The 17,607-nt window shown below is 40.3% G+C and overlaps 1 protein-coding gene across 16 annotated transcripts in view; it reads left to right on the top strand.

The window, feature by feature from the left end:
• ABLIM2 (actin binding LIM protein family member 2) overlaps positions 1 to 17,607 on the top strand; it is a 201,994-nt gene that overhangs the window by 38,143 nt on the left and 146,244 nt on the right. For 15 of the 16 annotated variants that reach the window (XM_034772837.1, XM_034772835.1, XM_034772833.1 and 12 more), the window contains exon 1: positions 9,090 to 9,282. The exons of the other annotated variant lie outside the window; for it this stretch is intronic. In XM_034772837.1, coding sequence (XP_034628728.1) covers positions 9,267 to 9,282 — 16 coding nt within the window. In that variant the 5' untranslated portion in view covers positions 9,090 to 9,266. Of the gene's footprint in view, positions 1 to 9,089; positions 9,283 to 17,607 lie in introns of those variants that run through there. 16 annotated transcript variants of the gene reach the window in all.

Raw genomic sequence — 17,607 nt, 5'->3', positions numbered from 1 at the left:
TGGTTTTTAATGGATGCAGATTCCTAAATTCTTTGCTTACTGTGTAGAACTTTGAACATCCCAGCTGATGGTCCATGTGCTCACTCTGGCTCTTCACTGGCTCTCTTATAAAATGGCAACGAAGACTGGGCTCAGAATTCTAGATATTCTTTGAACAGTGCCATTACAATCACTTCTGTTATGCCCTCCATTAATACATTACATCCCATTAGCCTGTTAGGTTTGCTGATTAACTGCCAGATATTCAGCAGATGGGTTTAGTTTCTCCCTGTCAAATCCTTTCCCTGATTAGTGTCTTGTAGTGCCTGACCTTTTAGAAAATATTATCTTTTGTTAATTGTTTCCCTTATCCTCATTATTTGGCAGTTTTTCTGCACTAAATTGCGCTTGTCAGCCCTTAACTCCATTTGACCAGGTCTCCTTTGATCCAATCTCTTTCCTATTTTGTACTAACTATCCTCAGTTTCATAAGTTCAGCAAATTTCTCCTTGCAGCGTGTGCATTTGTGAGAGTTGTTGATATGCTGTATGTAGCATCATAATAAAAGGCTCTCTAAAGGCTAAGCAGGCCGTAACTTCACTCTATCATTTCTTCCTACCTGAATCACTGTTAAGCTAGGTTGTTCTCTTATCCTATTTAGCCACTCAGTTGAGTAAAAGGGCATTAGACTCCCCTCCTTCACTCAGCCAAGGACCGCCCCTCCTCTTTCTTTACTTCCCTCTGCAAGTGAGTGGAAGGGAGTTGGGAGTTTGCAGAGTCTTGGCTCCATCCATCCTGCTTGTCAGCAGAGCAGAGCCCACATGATGGGCAAGGTAACTGCACCCTTTGGGGGGCTGCAGTAGGTTCCTTTTTCCCAACAGTAATTGGGGATCAGGGAAGGAATTGTGACCTGCTGAATCACAATTACTTCTGGGGTCAGCACAGCCCCTTACTCTGAGCAGAGAGTAAACTCTCAATCTAGTCCCAGATTTTAAGCTCTTCTGCTTCATAAAATCATGATGCAAACTATAGTATACTTACACTGGGCCCCCGTATTGCAAAAGCCACAGGTAATGTTAGTTTTCTGTAGATGATTCTGGCATGCAAGTTCCCATGTATGTTTCATTGCCGTGTACATGATGAGGAATGCTTCTCTGCAAGTGAATTTTCAGAGCTCACCTGTGTGGACAATCACAGATGCATTTTTCCCTTCAGCATGAGTGCTCTCTTCTATGCAGACTGGTTTTTGGCAGGGTCTAATTGTTCTGCTATGGTTTTTTCAACCTACTCCAGAATGGCTAGTAACCAGATTTTCAGATGTAAACTTTCTTGGCCTAGTCTTCAAGGGACACTGTTATTATTGTTGGACCTAACATATGACTTGCAAGACTTTTACATTCAGTCCATATGGGTGGGCTTTTAGCAGTGTGCCTGAGGACTAAGCTTACTGGCAAGGTTGAACAACACCTTGCAAGAATGGTTGGATAACCAAATGGGTCTAAGCTCCAGAAGAAATAAGATCCTTGTCTGATGCCCTCAAGAGAGAAAGTGTAGTCTTATAGATAAGTCACTGCGAGTCAGGAGACCAGCATTGTATTCCTGGTTCTGCCACTTACCTATTCTGAGACGTTAGGCAAGTCACTTACCCTCTCTGTGGCTGTGTTTTCCCTACCACAATTTGTCCAGCTTGTAAGCTCCTTCTGTCTCCTGTGTATGCACATGTCTAGAATAGCGGGGCCACAGTTACTGAATGGGCTGTCTAAATGCTACTGTAACAACGATAACTAAAGAGGAAAGATCTTACATTTCAGTAAATCAAATTGAAGAAGGGAACAGTAACCAGCATAAAATAATTAAAGAATTAGAAAACATGCAGTAAACTCCAGGAATTCAACCTGTTTAGCTTAACAAAGACACGGTGAAGGGGTGACTTGATCATAAGCTATAAGTACCTACGTGGGGAACAATATTTTAATAAAACAGGTCTTGTCAGTCTAGCAGACAAAGTTATAACAAGATATGAGTGGAAGTTGAAGCTACTCAAATTCAGATTAATGGGGGTAATTAAGCAATGGAATAATTTACTATGGAGTGTGGTGGATTTTCCATCCTTGGCAATTCTTAAATGAAGATTTTTTTTTTTTTTTTTATCTGGGATAGGGTATGTTCACATACGCATGCACGCACACACACACAGGCAGGCCTATGACACTTCTGTTAATAATTTATTTATGTCAGATTAGCTTTAATGCAAGAAAAGAACAAGGGAAGTAAAACTCTAAATGATAGTGAATCTGAAGCAGTGCAGTGAATATGGAGGGAAATGACTTAAAGAGCACAGAGAGAAACACCTAATAAATACAGCTTCAATGTGTTCTCCAGCTGATTCAGGGTGAAATTCACCCCAGAGCTGAGGCTCTGTGAAAGGCACCATCAAGAGAAGTAGCTGCAGCTGATGGGAGAAGTAGCTGCATCTGATGGGCGGGGACCCTGCAATATCTGTGTGCTGTGAAAGGAGTATACACCCCAGTTTTGAATACCCTGGAGACCTAAGAAAGCTCATGTAATCCACGGCTACACAGACTCAGCTGCCTAAAAAAAGACAGCCTCCTGCATAAGAGGACATGGGGGCGATTTATTGCGAGACACTATTATTTGCTCTGTTTAAAAATACCTGATTTTATTTCTTTTACAGTGGGGAAAACAAGCCTACTTGTTTCGCTCTCCCCCAGCTCAAGTGGCAAAGGAAGTTTGCTTTAGTGTAAAAAAAAAAAAAAAAAACTAAGCGGGGCAAAGCATGGAAAACTTCAGTTCACGAATGGATATTGCAGAAAGCTCTGAGCATGTGAACACAAGGTTGCATTATATTTTGAAACGTTAATTATTACCCATGTTTGTTGAGATGGGGAATTGCATGTGGTGAATGTGAAAGATATAATTCAGGGGTGAAAATAATAATAAATTCTTACTGGTACGGGGGCTGGCTCTGACCCCCGGAAGGGGTGGGGCCTCGGGTGGAAGGGGCGGGGCTGAGGGGAGGTCACCTCCCCCAGCCAGCCCATCCGCACTGCCTGACCCCTGCTGCCCGGGGCTCCGGTGGCGATATAAAAGGAGCCCCGGGCCCTTTTAAATCGCCGGCCCTGGGGCAGCTGCCCTTTTGCCCCCCACCCCCCGTTGGTGGCCCGGGGGGCGAAGGGGCAATGATGATAAAGCGCTGCCATGGCAGCGCTTTAAGGAGGGTCCTTTGCCGCGGTAGCGCTTTAACGTTGGTGCCCCTTCCCCTTCCCCACCCCCCATTGGTGGCCCTGCCAGTATGGACCCTACTGGCAGGGCCGCCAACAGGGGAGGCAAAAGGGGCAGGAACGTTAAAGCACTGCCGTGGCAGCGCTTTAACATGGGCTGCATACGGGCCAGTACCGGCTTCTTACCGGTACGCCTTACCACCTGTACCGGCTCACTTTCACCCCTGGATTTATTTCAGAACAGGTTTAAAAAACAACTACATCATTTAAAACCACAGCTACCATGATAAGGAATTCCCATCAGTCAATTGCAGTTCATTGTCCTAAATTCATTGCTAAGCTATCTACTGATACTTATGCAAAAAAGAAAATAAACGCAACAAACTGAGCAATGTAACCTTGGTTAAGTGGATCCTGCAACGAAGATGGGTAAGGGATATGGTGAGGCCATTACTAATGTGCCCTGGACTTGACTGCAAATTAGAAAATGAATGGAGTTGGTCGTCCTTTTCTGCAGTGTTGATTATATGGCTGGTGTTCATTATACCTGTAAATTGCTATCATTTTTAATGTCAGGATATTAAAAGTGTCTAGTTTGGTTGGTTTGAAAAAGTCTTTAATGAGTGAAATCAGTCTAAGTCCATAACCCTGACTGCTTGCTTTTATGGTTCATCAAATGCAGGAATATTGTCACTGTGTCTTGAAGAACTTTCTTGTTTGTATCATTGGCACTGTTCTTTCCTATCAAGCTCAGCTGAGTCAGTGGTACGTCCTCCACACCTGTGCTCATGGAGAGTAATAACTTCTCTGGCATCGCCTTACTGAAACAGCACTGACAGCCCTAAAGCTCTTGAAGTACGATTTGCCTTTGCAGTAGCCACACTGTGAGATTGCAGGGGAGGCTCCAAGATTATATACATTAAATGCTGTTGTAAGTAGAATTGTAAATACAAATTAGTTCATTATTTGACTGCACCATAAATAGTATAATAGCTAAATACAGGTTATTTACTTATAGTTCAGACTTCTGATAGAGAATGAAACTGACAGCAGGGGAAGATCTGTGATTTTTTTTTTTCCGAAAGCTCATGCACATTTTCTGCCTATTAATTTTTGTTCCTTCTGAGTGTTGCTGTTTAGCAAAGTGCTTTCTGCATTTCTGCCAAACTGAAAGCACCTCAGGGAAAACTGAATGGGCCACCTGCAGTGCCAGCCAGAGTATCTGTCAGTGTCTTCAAAGGGACTATTCATATGAGTAATGGGAGGAAGGATATGGCCCAGTGTAGGTAGTACATAAATATTTAACACAATAAAGTCATACTGCCTTAGGATTTTAACGTCTATGACATCAGTTGCATTTGCTACCTGCTAGTGTGTATAGAACTATAAATTATAGTTTAGAAATTGAATAATTCTAAAACCAAAGAGATGAGGTAAATTATAAGTGTCATTCAGCTGTTCCTGGCAGTGAGTTCAGTTACTTACTGTGTCAATTAGAAGCAGAAGTGGTCTCAAGCTACAGCATTCTGATCTGGACCTGAATCTGGATTTTGAACACCCAAAAGTTCTGGGAAGGAGATGGGATTTTTGGATCGGCTGTTCTGATTTCAGCCCATTGTTAGTCAGAGGCTGCCTCCAGTTACAGATGACAGGTCAGTCTTGTTTCAGTTTACTGAAGTGTTCACCACTGAGAGATTGTTTTACAGCAAGACTTTCTTTATAATTATTATAAAAGGAAGCTTACAAGAAGTGGAAACTTGGACAGATGACTAAGGAGGAGTATAAAAATATTGCTTGAGCATGCAGGGGTGTAATCATAAAGGCCAAAGCACACTTGGAGTTGCAGCTAGCAAGGAATGTGAAGGGTAACAAGAAGAAGGTCAGGGAAAGTGTGGGACCCTTACTGAATGGGGAAGGCAACCTAGTTACAGATGATGTGGAAAAAATTGAAGTACTCAATGATTTTTTTTGCCTTGGTCTTCACAGACAAGGTCAGTTCCCGGACTGCTGCACTGGGCAGCATAGTATGGGGAGGAGGTGAGCAGCCCTCAGTGGTGAAAGAACAGATTAAGGACCGTTTAGAAAACTGGACATGCAGAAGTCCATGGGGCAGATGCAATGCATCCTAGGGTGCTGAGGGAGTTGGCTGATGTGATTGCAGAGCCATTAGCTATTATCTTTGAAAACTCATGGCAATTGGTGGAGGTCCCAGATGTTTGGAAAAAGGCAAATATGGTGCCCATCTTTAAAAAAGGGAAGAAGGAGAATCTAGGGAACTACAGACTGGTTAGCCTTACCTCAGTCCCCAGAAAAATCATGGAGCAGGTCCTCAAGGAATCCATTTTGAAGCACTTGGAGGAGAGGAAGGTGATCAGGAACAGTCAACGTGGATTCACCAAGGACAAGTCATGCCTGACCAACCTGATTGGCTCTGTGGATATGGGGAAAGCGATGGATGTGACATATCTTGGCTTTAGCAAAGCTTTTGATATGGTCTCCCACAGTATTCTTTCCAGCAAGTTAAAAAAGTATGGATTGGATGAATGGACTATAAGATGGATAGAAAGCTGGCTAGATTGTCGGGCTCAACGGGTAGTGATCAATGGCTTGATGTCTAGTTGGCAGCCGGTATCAAGCAGCGTGCCCCGGGGTCGGTCCTGGGGCCAGTTTTGTTCAGCATCTTCATTAATGATCTGGATGATGGGATGGATTGCATCCTCAGCAAGTTCGCGGATGACACTGCTGGGGGGAGAGGTAGATACACTGGAAGGTGAGGATAGGGTCCAGAGTGACCTAGACAAATTGGAGGATTGGGCCAAAAGAAATCTGATGAGGTTCAACAAGGACAAGTGCAGAGTCCTGAATTTAGGATGGAAGAATCTCATGCACTGCTACAGGCTGGGGACCGACTGGCTAAGCAGCAGTTCTGCAGAAAAGGACCTGGGGATTACAGTGGACAAGAAGCTGGATATGAGTCAACAGTGTGCCCTTGTTGCCAAGAAGGCCAACAGCATATTGGGCTGTATTAGTAGGAGCATTGCCAGAAGATCGAGGGAAGTGATTATTCCCCTCTATTCAGCACAGGCCACATCTGGAGTATTGCGTCCAGTTTTGCTCCCCCAGTTACAGAAAGGATGTTGAACAAATTGGAGAGAGTCCAACAGAGGACAACAAAAATGATTAGGGGGCTGGGGCATGTGACTTATGAAGAGAGGATGTGGGAACTGGTCTTATTTAGTCTGCAGAAGAGATGAGTGAAGGGGGATTTGATAGCAGCCTTCAACTACCTGAAGTGGGGTTCCAAGGAGGATGGAGCTAGGCTGTTCTCAATGGTGGCAGGTGACAGAACATGGAGCAATAGTCTCAAGTTGCAGTGGGGGAGGTCTAGGTTGGATATTAGGAAGAACTATTTCACTAGAATTGGTGGTGAAGCGCTGGAATGGGTTACCTAGGGAGGTGGTGGACTCTCCATCCTTAGAGGTTTTTAAGGCCCGGCTTGACAAAGCCCTGGCTGGGATGATTTAGTTGGGGTTGGTCCTGCTTTGAGCAGAGGGTTAGACTAGATGACTTCCTGAGGCCTCTTCCAACTCTAATCTTCTATAAATCTGTGATAATAGTTGTTCTATTCCCTGCAGTCAGTACTGGACTAACAAAACAATATGCTTTACTCTGTTTCTATTAATAACTGATGAAATCATGGATATTTCCTGTAAATAATATATCAAAGGGAAACCTTTTCAAGGGGCTTCTCCCTTTGTTAGAATTACTCATTTCCATCTAGTACACTGGGATTTCTGCAGTATATAAGAACTGTCAGCCGTTCCTACCAAGACCTCAAGAAATGTCCTTTGTCTTGATCACACATTCATAGATTAAAAGACCAGAAGGGACCACTGGGATAATTTTGTCTGACCTCCTGTATTAGAGGTCATAGGATTTCCCTGAATTATTTTTTGTTTGAACTAGAGCATGTTTTTAAGAATAACATCCAATCTTGATTTTTAAATTGTCAGTGATGAAGAATCTACCACGACCATTGGTATATTATTCCCAATGGTTAATCATAATTAAGTAGGTACTGTATATATTTGAAAGATGGAGGGGAAGCGTGTTTTGTTTTTAGGTTTTTTGTTGTTTTTTTAAAAGCCCCTCACCCCAGTTTTAATTATGTTGTCATAACCATTCATTCATTCATTGATATAATAATATCTAGAAACTTACCAAGACAGATTGACTTAAATAATAATGGCATATATTTAATGTCAATTAATCGCAGTTAACTCACGAGATTAACTCAAAAAAATTAATCCCAATTAAAAAATTAATTATGATTAATTGCGCTGCTACCCGATAAAATATCAATTGAACGTTATTAAATATTTTTGGATGTTTTTCTACATTTTTCAAATATATTGATTTCTAGTACAACACAGAGTACCAAGTGTACAGTGCTCACTTTATATTATTATTTTTTATTACAAATGTTTTCACTGTAAAAACGAAACAAAATAAATAGTATTTTTCAATTCACCTCATACGAGTACTGTAGTGCTATAAATTTCAGTACTATAAATTTCTGGCTGCCGGACGATTTTTGAACACAACCTTCTTCTGGAATTCTAGGAATTTATAAAGAAAAAGCAACCTTTACGGCAAGGTGCTGCCACCTTGCTAATATTCAGTAATTAGTTACTCCGCTAGCAGCTCCATTGATTTCAAAGGGACTACTCATGAAGTAAGGTATTGCTCATCATGAGTAAGGGTGTCTGATGTGTTTGTAGAGAAAAGGGAGTTCTACCAGCGTCCCTAGCGGGCTCTTTATACCATGTAGCTCCCAAAAGAGCCTGCTGGAGTGGAATGGCGCGGAGTAGCGCTTGAAGAGCTAGTTGTGGTGGTTCATGCTGGGGAGTAGATGTGTATGTGTTTGGGAGAGGCAGGGATACTCGCTAACAGGAGAGATTTTGCAGGTTTCCCTTGGTGCCAACAATCACAGCGCATGTTTGTCTTTGTGGCCATGAATTTCACAAACACAACCAACCCCGAACTCAAGTTATTTAGAGGTTTAGTCCAAGTGTTCTGCTCCTCTCTTTTCACTAGGAGCTCATTATCCTTGTTGTTGTTTATCTGCTGTAGAGAGTGATCTTGGTGGATACACACAGTACTATGGTTTGCATGAGTTGGGTGAAACTTTGTTAGTGGTCAGGTTAAAACCTTGCTGAGTTTGATGGGGGTGTATGTACTCTTCAGTTAACTTAACTGTAGGGACATGTTAGTCACAGGCCCCCACCTGAGACAAAGGGTTATGTGAATGCACTGAGGAGTTTTGGACTGTGTGGACGGAGAGGCTTTGCTTCATATTGTTTTGGATCAGGGTGGGTAGGCGTGTATATGTGTGGATAAAAGGTAGACCACAGAAGGCCAGGAAGTCACACAGACAGCCCGAAGGAGCAGCTGAAAGCATGATGAATGGGCCAGGGGTTCAGGCGGAAAAGTATATTTTTTGGTGCTGTGAGCAAAAGAAGCTGTTTCCTGCTCTTTGATTCCTTCTGTGTTCAGAGACATGGGACTTCGTACATTCTTTGTAAATAAGCAAAACTTCATCAGAGAAATACCTGACTGTCACCAATTTCTCCTCCTAACTGGAACAACCTACTAGATCCTGAATTTTTGGCTACCTGCTTGGGTCAAAAAGGATAACAACACTAAGGCCAACGTATATTTGGGCCTGTTCCTAAGTGATGGATGTCCTGTGAATGTGAGAATTTTGAGGCCTCTGTAGAGTTCTATTTTTACTAGGCAGTAAGTTCTTGGCTATAATCCTGTTTATGTGTGGGAGCTGCAGGAGTCATATGACCCTTGCCACATTTCTCTCAGGAAGGAGCTCCAGTGGCAGAGCGCTGCTGCAGTTTCACTCGTCCGTTGAAGTACTCTTCAAATTCACTTGTTCAACAAGTGCTTTAACTGTGCTCCTTGCAGATTATAGGTACTTGGAGTGGTGATATGCCTGGCAGTATTTCTTGTGTCACCGACTGAATTAATGCTGGAATGCCAGAGGATACAGGTACAATGTGACGACTCCACATTTGGGGGATTTACACAAGAAATGACTCGCCTCTCATTTGGAATTTTCTGATTAAATTGTTAAGTGTATTGTCATTAGAATGTACTATTGCATGTAAGTGTTGCAGAGTGCAGAAGTATGGTTAAATGTGAACTGCTTTATTTTAAGTTGTGCTAAATATTCTTGTTAATTGGAAAAATACTGAGTTACAAATTAGCATGACTCTGTTAACTGAATTTCATGTTGATAGTTGAATGGGTGATACATTTTAAAACTCCATGGCTTTATTTAACTTATTACTTGTTTTAAAATCTCATACTAAATCCTATTGTCAAAAAGTGTTGTGCTTTATGCAGCTACATTGGGAGTGTTGTTCAGTATCCTTATGCAGTGCAAACTCACTAAAAATATACAAATCCACAATTTATGTTGAAAACTAGCAGAGGGTCATATTAACTGAACTGATGAATGTTAAAGACATTTATTTAATCATAAATGTAACGGGTTTGTTTGCGCTAGCCTCCTTGCAGTGTATTGTGTATCTTGCATGTGAACATATGGGCAGATTTGAAACTGTTTGGCACTGAGCACTTTGCACTGTACTCTGTATCTTACTGTGTGTGTTTGCACTAGCCTATTTTGCATTGTGCAAGGTAACCTGTCTCCCTTTTTCCTGCTATCTCCCATGCAAAGTACTCAGGAATCAGTAGTAATGTCACATGGTGTTTCAGTCTTACAGTTTTAAGAATCTGGTCTCCTGTGCCAGCCTACACTGTAAATCTATGACTTGATTTTGATCCTTAGCCAGTACTGAATGAGACTTCAAAACCTTTTGTTAGTTGCCTTGGGAAGAGATACTATAACCAGTTATTAATAATGAATATTTAATTTCTTTGCACTATGTAGATATAAGATTGCTAATCTGGACCCTTTTGGATTAATAAATTAAATTACTGTATTTTAGTTTTAGAAAAGAATTAGAGACTTCATTGAACATGAAGTTTGTTTGGGTTTTTTTCTATGTAGTTCATTGCACTGCAAAGAAATATGTCAGATAAACTGTGCAAAACAAAGACTAATGCTGCTTACTTCACTGCGGTGCAGTGTTGGAACAACTGACAAGAATTCCTTGGAAGAACTGTACCCTGCTTTTCAGAAAGTACACTACTTGAACGTCAGTATAAAAGATTTCTTTAGAAAGTCAGTAGTTAGTATACAGTAAAGTGGTCAGATTTCAAACCCCCAGAGAACTGGATGCAATTTTGAGGTCTTTTTGTGGATGGGTCGTTGCCAAGTTGACAAACTTCTCTAACTATCTATTTTACTGTCAAATTTAAGATGGAAAAATCTTTTGAGGGGACAATTAACATGAGAGGGTTATCTTGAAAAAGGCTGTGAACATAAACCTCTAGCTGATTGATAATATGTTTTGGGGCTTGAGAGGGAGGGATGGGGAGGCCTGCAGGAGTCACCACTCCATGATCCCTTAGCCCTTCTCCCTTCCTCCACCCTTCAGTGGCGAGGGAAAGGAAGCACAAAGGCGATGAAGGCTGGAGTAGCATCTATGCAGGGGCTCTGCTCTGCAGCCTCTGCCGAAGGGTTAGAGGGACATCCCCAGTACCCAGCAAAGTTCCAGAGGGTCTCAAGGATTTTTAAAGGAAAAATCTATTTTAGGTGCTTATCTGGCCATCACTACCATAGTATGCACCTCACAGTCTCTACTGTATTTATTCTCACAAGCCTCTTGTGAGGTAGGGAAGTACTGTGTAGTACTTTGTTTTGCAGATGTGAAACTAAGGCAGAGAGAGGCTAAGCGCCAGATTTTCAAAGGTATTTAGCTGTCTAAAGATGCAGTTGGGCACCTAGTGGGATTTTCAAAAGTGCAAGGTGTTTAATGTCCATCGTTATTTTTTTTTTTTCTTAAGGCACCTAAATAACTTTTGAAAATCTGGACCTAAGGAACGTGCCCAAAGTCACACAGGAAGTCTGTGGCAGAGCTGGCAATTGATCTTGGGTCTCTCACACCCTAGGTTAGGGCCCTAAGACATTTGTCTTTCGAACATTTAATGAATGAATGGCATTCCCATCTCTCATTTATCTACTTTGCATTTTGGTGCCGACTTCTAGTCCTAGTGATGCAACAGTTTGATGTTGATAGTATTGAGCCACTTTCTATGCATCCAGACGTGTGCAGTAGTATTCATCACTAGAGATGCTCATTGGTGTTCAAAGCTGGGAGTGCTGCCTGTATCTGTTTTGTTATTCATATTTTCATATGAACTAGGGAATGGACATTGATTCTTTTAAACCTTTATGCTCGGTTTAGCTATTAATTTTTGTTCCCCCCAAATTTTTCCATTTCCTGGGTAGAAAATGGTCAGTTATGGATGGGATGGCTATGGAGGAATGTATAGCTGTGCTATACACCATCCATGTGGCAATCAGCAGAGTTTCCGTGCTGTGAGAAGTAGCACATCTCCAGTACTGTGAAACGTATTTTTAGGATAATGGGAACTTGTTCTTTAGGGATGGAAAAGTTTATTCATGTAATATCTCACATGAATATTGGTGTGGTTTAAAGGTTATTAAATAACTACTTTGAAAAACTGTTCTATGAAGAGTAAACGTCATTAAATGGAAAACATCCATGAAATTCCTAATGCACCACTCTGCCATTGCAGGATAGTCCCCACAGCAAACTATCTAGTCCATTCATCAACTTAATTTTATATTTCCCAAATAACGTGGCTCCCAAACATTTCCAATCTCCAATTCCCAGTCTAATATCGATATATTTCATGATCAGGACTTTTTTTCCTGATATTTAACATTAATTATCTTTTTTTAAAAAAATAGTCCCATTTCTAGTAATGCCCACTTTGGTCCTCTAAATAATTCCTCTCCAGACTTTAGATATTTGTAGATGATTCTCCTTGTCTTCCCTCAGTCATTGCTTAGTCAAATTATCCCATATCTCTTCAGTTGTGGCTCAACCATATTATACATATTGAATTACTTTTCTCCCTCAATATAAATCAATACCTCAACTGCCCTAATAATGTACTCCTCCAATTCATCTTTATATTTCCAGCATTAAGGTGTGCAAAACTCATGCAGTATTCCAGGATCAGTCTTATCAGGGCCATATAGATGGTCATATAAACAGTTTTATGTGAGTGAAAATCTTACTTCTTTTCAATGAGTCACTGCTAATTCAATAAACCTTATTTAATACTAGAATTAATTGGAGCAGCACCTCACTCCTGCTGGGTACTCAGTAGGTAACCTGTGATTTCGGTGGCTGTCTGAGTTTTGATATCAGAAATACGTTGATACTGGATTGTCACAGGACATCTCCATCGCTACCCAGTGAACCTCACTGGCCAGTTCAGATGGTTTTCTGGTCACAAACACGTACACCGGGCTGTTTATCTTACACCAATGTGTGTATTTATTTCCCTCTTACATAGTAATAATTGTGCAATACACGCTTACAGCAAGGTAGGCTTCCCTACATCCCTCACTTCCGAGCCCAGATTCTCTCTGAGCTTCCTCCTGAGCTCCTCTTGCTTCCTGTTTCCTCCCCTTATATTCTCCCCAGTTACCTGGTTAGCCCAGTGATTGCCACCCAGGTGCTCACAGCCCCCACACCAGAAAATATATAATTGCCCTCAGCTGGGCCTGCAGCCTTCCCCAGGCTGCAGCACTGTCAGTGATCAGGGTGTCCTGTCACATGGATATTTAGCAAGAATATCAGCAATAAAGTTCCCGGCACCAGATAGTGCCCATGTGGCAATGCTCTGGAAATGTGTTCTACTCTTACTCGTTTCTTTATAATCTGTTGATTTTCTTGTGAATATGCGTACAGGAAATTCTTCCTGGGGCTTTGAAGAAGCGAGTAAGGATGCACAAACCATCAGTGACTTTCTAATATGGGTAGTTATAATCTGCTTCCTCATCCAGACCTGTGGAGGTACCAGACCCAGGCACAGCAGAACATTGGCAAGATTTTGGGCTCCATGCATACTATCATCACCAACACAACAAGGGGTCCCTCTATATTTCAATTGAGCAGAGGCTATTTTAAGTGTAGAGTAAATAAAGGTGAATTTCAAATTCCATTCAATTCAGCAAGCTAGGAAAAGTATGTGATCATTCAAACTTTAATGAGAACTTTAATCAGGAGGATGCTACGGTAAATGTCCTAATATACTGTATAATCATTAAACTCCACAAGGGATGACAGCATATTGCTAACAAAATATGTTGATGGAGCATCCTCATACACTTTGAAGCTAAACTTTGACACATACAAACAAAAGTAAAAGGATCAGAATTACTATATAAAGAGACTGGATTCAAAACTTTATTGAAATGAATGTAAGTTAAAAATGTAGTAGAACTTGAATAAAAGAAGAGTTCTCTATATGAAGGAGTTATTTCTCATGTTCTATCATTGTTATTCCAGATGAAAGAGACAATGTTTAATTAAACTCTATGAAGAAACATAGTTTTATTATGACCCCACAGAGATTGTATCCACAGAGAATGTTGGGTGAAACACTGATCAGAATTAATGTATTAAATTAATTAATTCCTTTTGAATGGAGAGGAAAATAAAGCACCCTGTTAGTTTTTGTTGTTTGTTCATTCATGCTTATTTAACATGATTATTTTTGAATGTCAAATGCATCCTTGTGAGATTTAAAAAATGGAATGCAAGCAAAAAGTTATACACCTCTACCCCAATATAACGCTATCCTCGGGAGCCAAAAAATCTTACCGCGTTATAGGTGAAACCACGTTATATCGAACTTGATTTGATCTGCTGGAGTGCACAGCCCCGCCCTCCCGGAGTGCTGCTTTACCGCGTTATATCCGAATTCATGTTATATCGGGTCGCATTATATCAGGGTAGAGGTGTAGTTGTTTTACAGTTTGTTGCATACCTGTGCTTTAGCTAAATATAATTCTTCTTTACTTTTCATTTCCACTCCTGGCTTGGAAACTATTGTTAAACAAAATATGCTAAGACATCAAAAAGATATGCCAGATAGGTTCCCCCCTACCCCCCGCCTCTTTTTTTTTTTTTTGAGTCCTACTGTAACAAAAAAGGCTACTGTGTTGATTCCCAGTTACATTGCAGGCTAGGTATTACATGGAGCTATGCAGAGCACTTGGCCCTAATGCACATTTCTGAATCAATGCTAGCATTCAAGGGAAACAATCTGCAGTAAGTCTGGCTGCCCCAAAGGAGGTGGGACTGTAAGCACGGGTGCAGTTGACAACAACCTTTTCATAGTGTTTCTTTTTAACAAACACTACATGAAATTTCCGTGTAAGCGTCCAGAGTTCAAGCAGCAGTTACAGCCAATTCCAAATGAGGAAACCCTTTGATAAAAATCTCTAGTTATTTACTAGAAAAGATGTTCATAATTTTCACGCAGAGGAAACATCTGCATGGTTGACTGCATTAATGTCTTTCTGCTCTGAAAAACTGCTACATACAAAGTTACATGCACAAGTATTTGGAGGATCAGAGCGTTAGAGTAAATACAGGGAGACAACTTTTAGCCCTGAAATAGTTATAAAGGAAAATTAAGGGGTAATTGGCTGATAGCACTTTTACTAATTTATTTAATTTATTTATGATTTGATTTAATTTAATTTAATTTATTTATTGGTCAATATGAGAGGACATAACACCACTGATCAGTTTATTTTTAAGTTGCATTTGTTTTCTTCTTGTGAGAGTGTATGGAAACTTTTAAAAGCTGAACTGGAAACACTTTGGAGGAAAAAACACCCAGTTTTAGAATGATTTGCTGAATCCCTCAAGTAAGAAGAGGGACATTCAGTATGTAATTTACTCTCCCTTGTTCACTCTATGAGTTCCCTGTATTAATGTTGCCAGGTGGGAAAACTACTATGGGTGTGGCGAGTTAAATACAAGCCTGTTACAATTTGTTAATAATTCAGTCCATAGACACTGTTACCTAACATATTAAAATGTAAAAATAATAAATGTACTGTAGCAAAATTACAAGGACTAGAAAGTTTGTGTTCAACATTTCCTATAATTCTTTGGAATGCTCTTTTGCATAAACAACCTAATAGGTGCAATTTCTATTTTAAATCACAAGATGGCAGCAAATTTTTAATTTGCTCAATATTTTGCTAGCCTAAATGAGCTCAGTTCTGCAGCCTTCATATACTGTACTTGCATCTCTTGTTGAAGTCAATAGGCATTTGCTTGGAGAAGGACAGCAGGATTACAGCCTTAATTTGTTACCATGATGCACAGGATAAAGACCCTTAGAATCGCTTTTTTACACTAACCTATCAACTATTTTTAACCTGGAACATACACAGAGTAAAGAGTGGGTGGGGAGTTGCTTTTGGGGTGTATTTGTTTGTTTTTATCACAATAAGATTTAAGTTGATTTAAAATGACATTTACCTTCAGTGCTGACGAGCTTGAACGTTCAGTGTACTATTTACTAAATGTAATAGAAAAATAACTTTGACTGAAAGTCACATAACGTAGAAAAACAAAGTTTATGCATGCATCCCTAGCATATTGCACACATTTCTTTTATATGTAAATTTACAGCTTAATCATAAAAATCCTTACTCAAGTGAGTAGTCTTCACATGAATACTTGTGTGAGGAGAAGTTTGCAGGCTTTGGCTTTTAGAGATTAGAAATAGAAAACACCTGTTAGATCATCTCTCTTCCAGTGCAGGATCCTTCCTCCAGTATTAAGTATTTGCAATACAAATGACTAGTTAGTTGCATGTTTCATAATAAATACCTTGCTCAACATTTTGATATATACTTCTGGGAAAGCAGAACAACATCTTTCCTCTGTTTTTCACTATTCTAAAAGAGTGACTGTGCCTGGGAGTTTGAAGAAAGTGCCTGGATATGTTGTTTAGCATAGAATCTGATTTGCAAGAGTACATGATACTTTATATGAGAAGAAGTATTTTAACCCCACTATCCTGGATCGATTCCAACATCAGTGGTTATGTCTTGCTTGCCAGAAATTCTGCTATAGGTTCAATTGGCTAAGTTCCCTTAACTTTTACTGAGACTTCGGCTCCTAGAGATTTAGGCACTTGTAAAAATTTTATCCTGGTCTTTATGTTAGCAAATTTTGAGATAGAAGAATCCATATTTGTTGTATGTGGCTATGATGAGCAAAGCTACTATGTAACTGTCTTACTTTTCTGCCACAGAGTTGTCAATGAAGTTCTGATTGCAGACTCTTTATCACTAGTGATGATGTAAGGGGCAAATTGCAGTGTGATTTTCCTCTCCACACCCACATTTCAATTTGAGTTTGCAAACTATTGGTTAGAAGCAATCATATTTTGACTTATCAGCTGAGAACATTTGCTCTGGATGTCAATAAGTGAGATCAGAGCTCCACTCACCAAGTCATATTTATTATAGTTATTCCTTCAGTGGCTTCAAATGTATTTTAATGTAGTAATAAATTAATCACTATCTTGATACTTCTGTGCCACATACCGAAGAAAGTGTCTGCTGACTAAGAACAATTATATGAGTACCAAGGTTACCAAGCATGTACCACATCAGAACTCTGTAGTAATGTCATAGTGCTTAACATTCTTTAAAGTTCCCAAAACTTTCTGTGTCTCCTGGCTGGAAATTTGCTATATACAGTACATTGGTGTTTTCCAAACTGTGGGATTAACGTGGGCGAAGGAGTAGTTGGGAGTACAGGCCTCTTAGTTCTTCTCCAGATTCTCATCCTTAGTTTGAAAAAAGTCTGTCATGGTTACAAAGAAACCTTCAAACATAAAGCAAGTGCAACTGATGTAGAGACATCTCTCTGAGTTTGCAGTACCCATGAAAAATAGCTAATGATGGTACTTTATATGTCAACATTTTAAGCTATTTAAATTCTCATCAAAGCATGTAACAGAGGGGGGAAAGGGTCATCTGAAGATCTATGCCAGTGTTTTCCAAAGAGTTGTGTTTAGGAGGATGTGGAGGAAGGCACCAAAAAGACTAGCCATGAGAGGGCACATGGAGGATGCACAATTAATATGTGTAGGCTTTTAACAATGCATGATGAGGCTGCAGGAAGAGGAAGAGTGCAATTGGTTTTATTTGGCTGAGGAGGAGCTCAGCATTCAAAAGTTAGGGAAACTTTACAATATTTTTGTAGTATCTTCAGTATCTTTCATCGCATAATACTACTGTAACAAATAAGTGGGCACATATTAGTTCATGGTTATGTTTATTGTACAGCATGCTTATCTGGAATTTCATGTAATCTGTGGAAACAGAATT

The sequence above is a fragment of the Trachemys scripta genome, chromosome 5 (genome assembly GCF_013100865.1).
Source record: "Trachemys scripta elegans isolate TJP31775 chromosome 5, CAS_Tse_1.0, whole genome shotgun sequence".
NCBI classification, from domain to species: domain Eukaryota; kingdom Metazoa; phylum Chordata; order Testudines; family Emydidae; genus Trachemys; species Trachemys scripta.
Note: the sequence above shows the minus strand (reverse complement) of the source record. Positions and strands in the feature narration are given on the sequence as shown.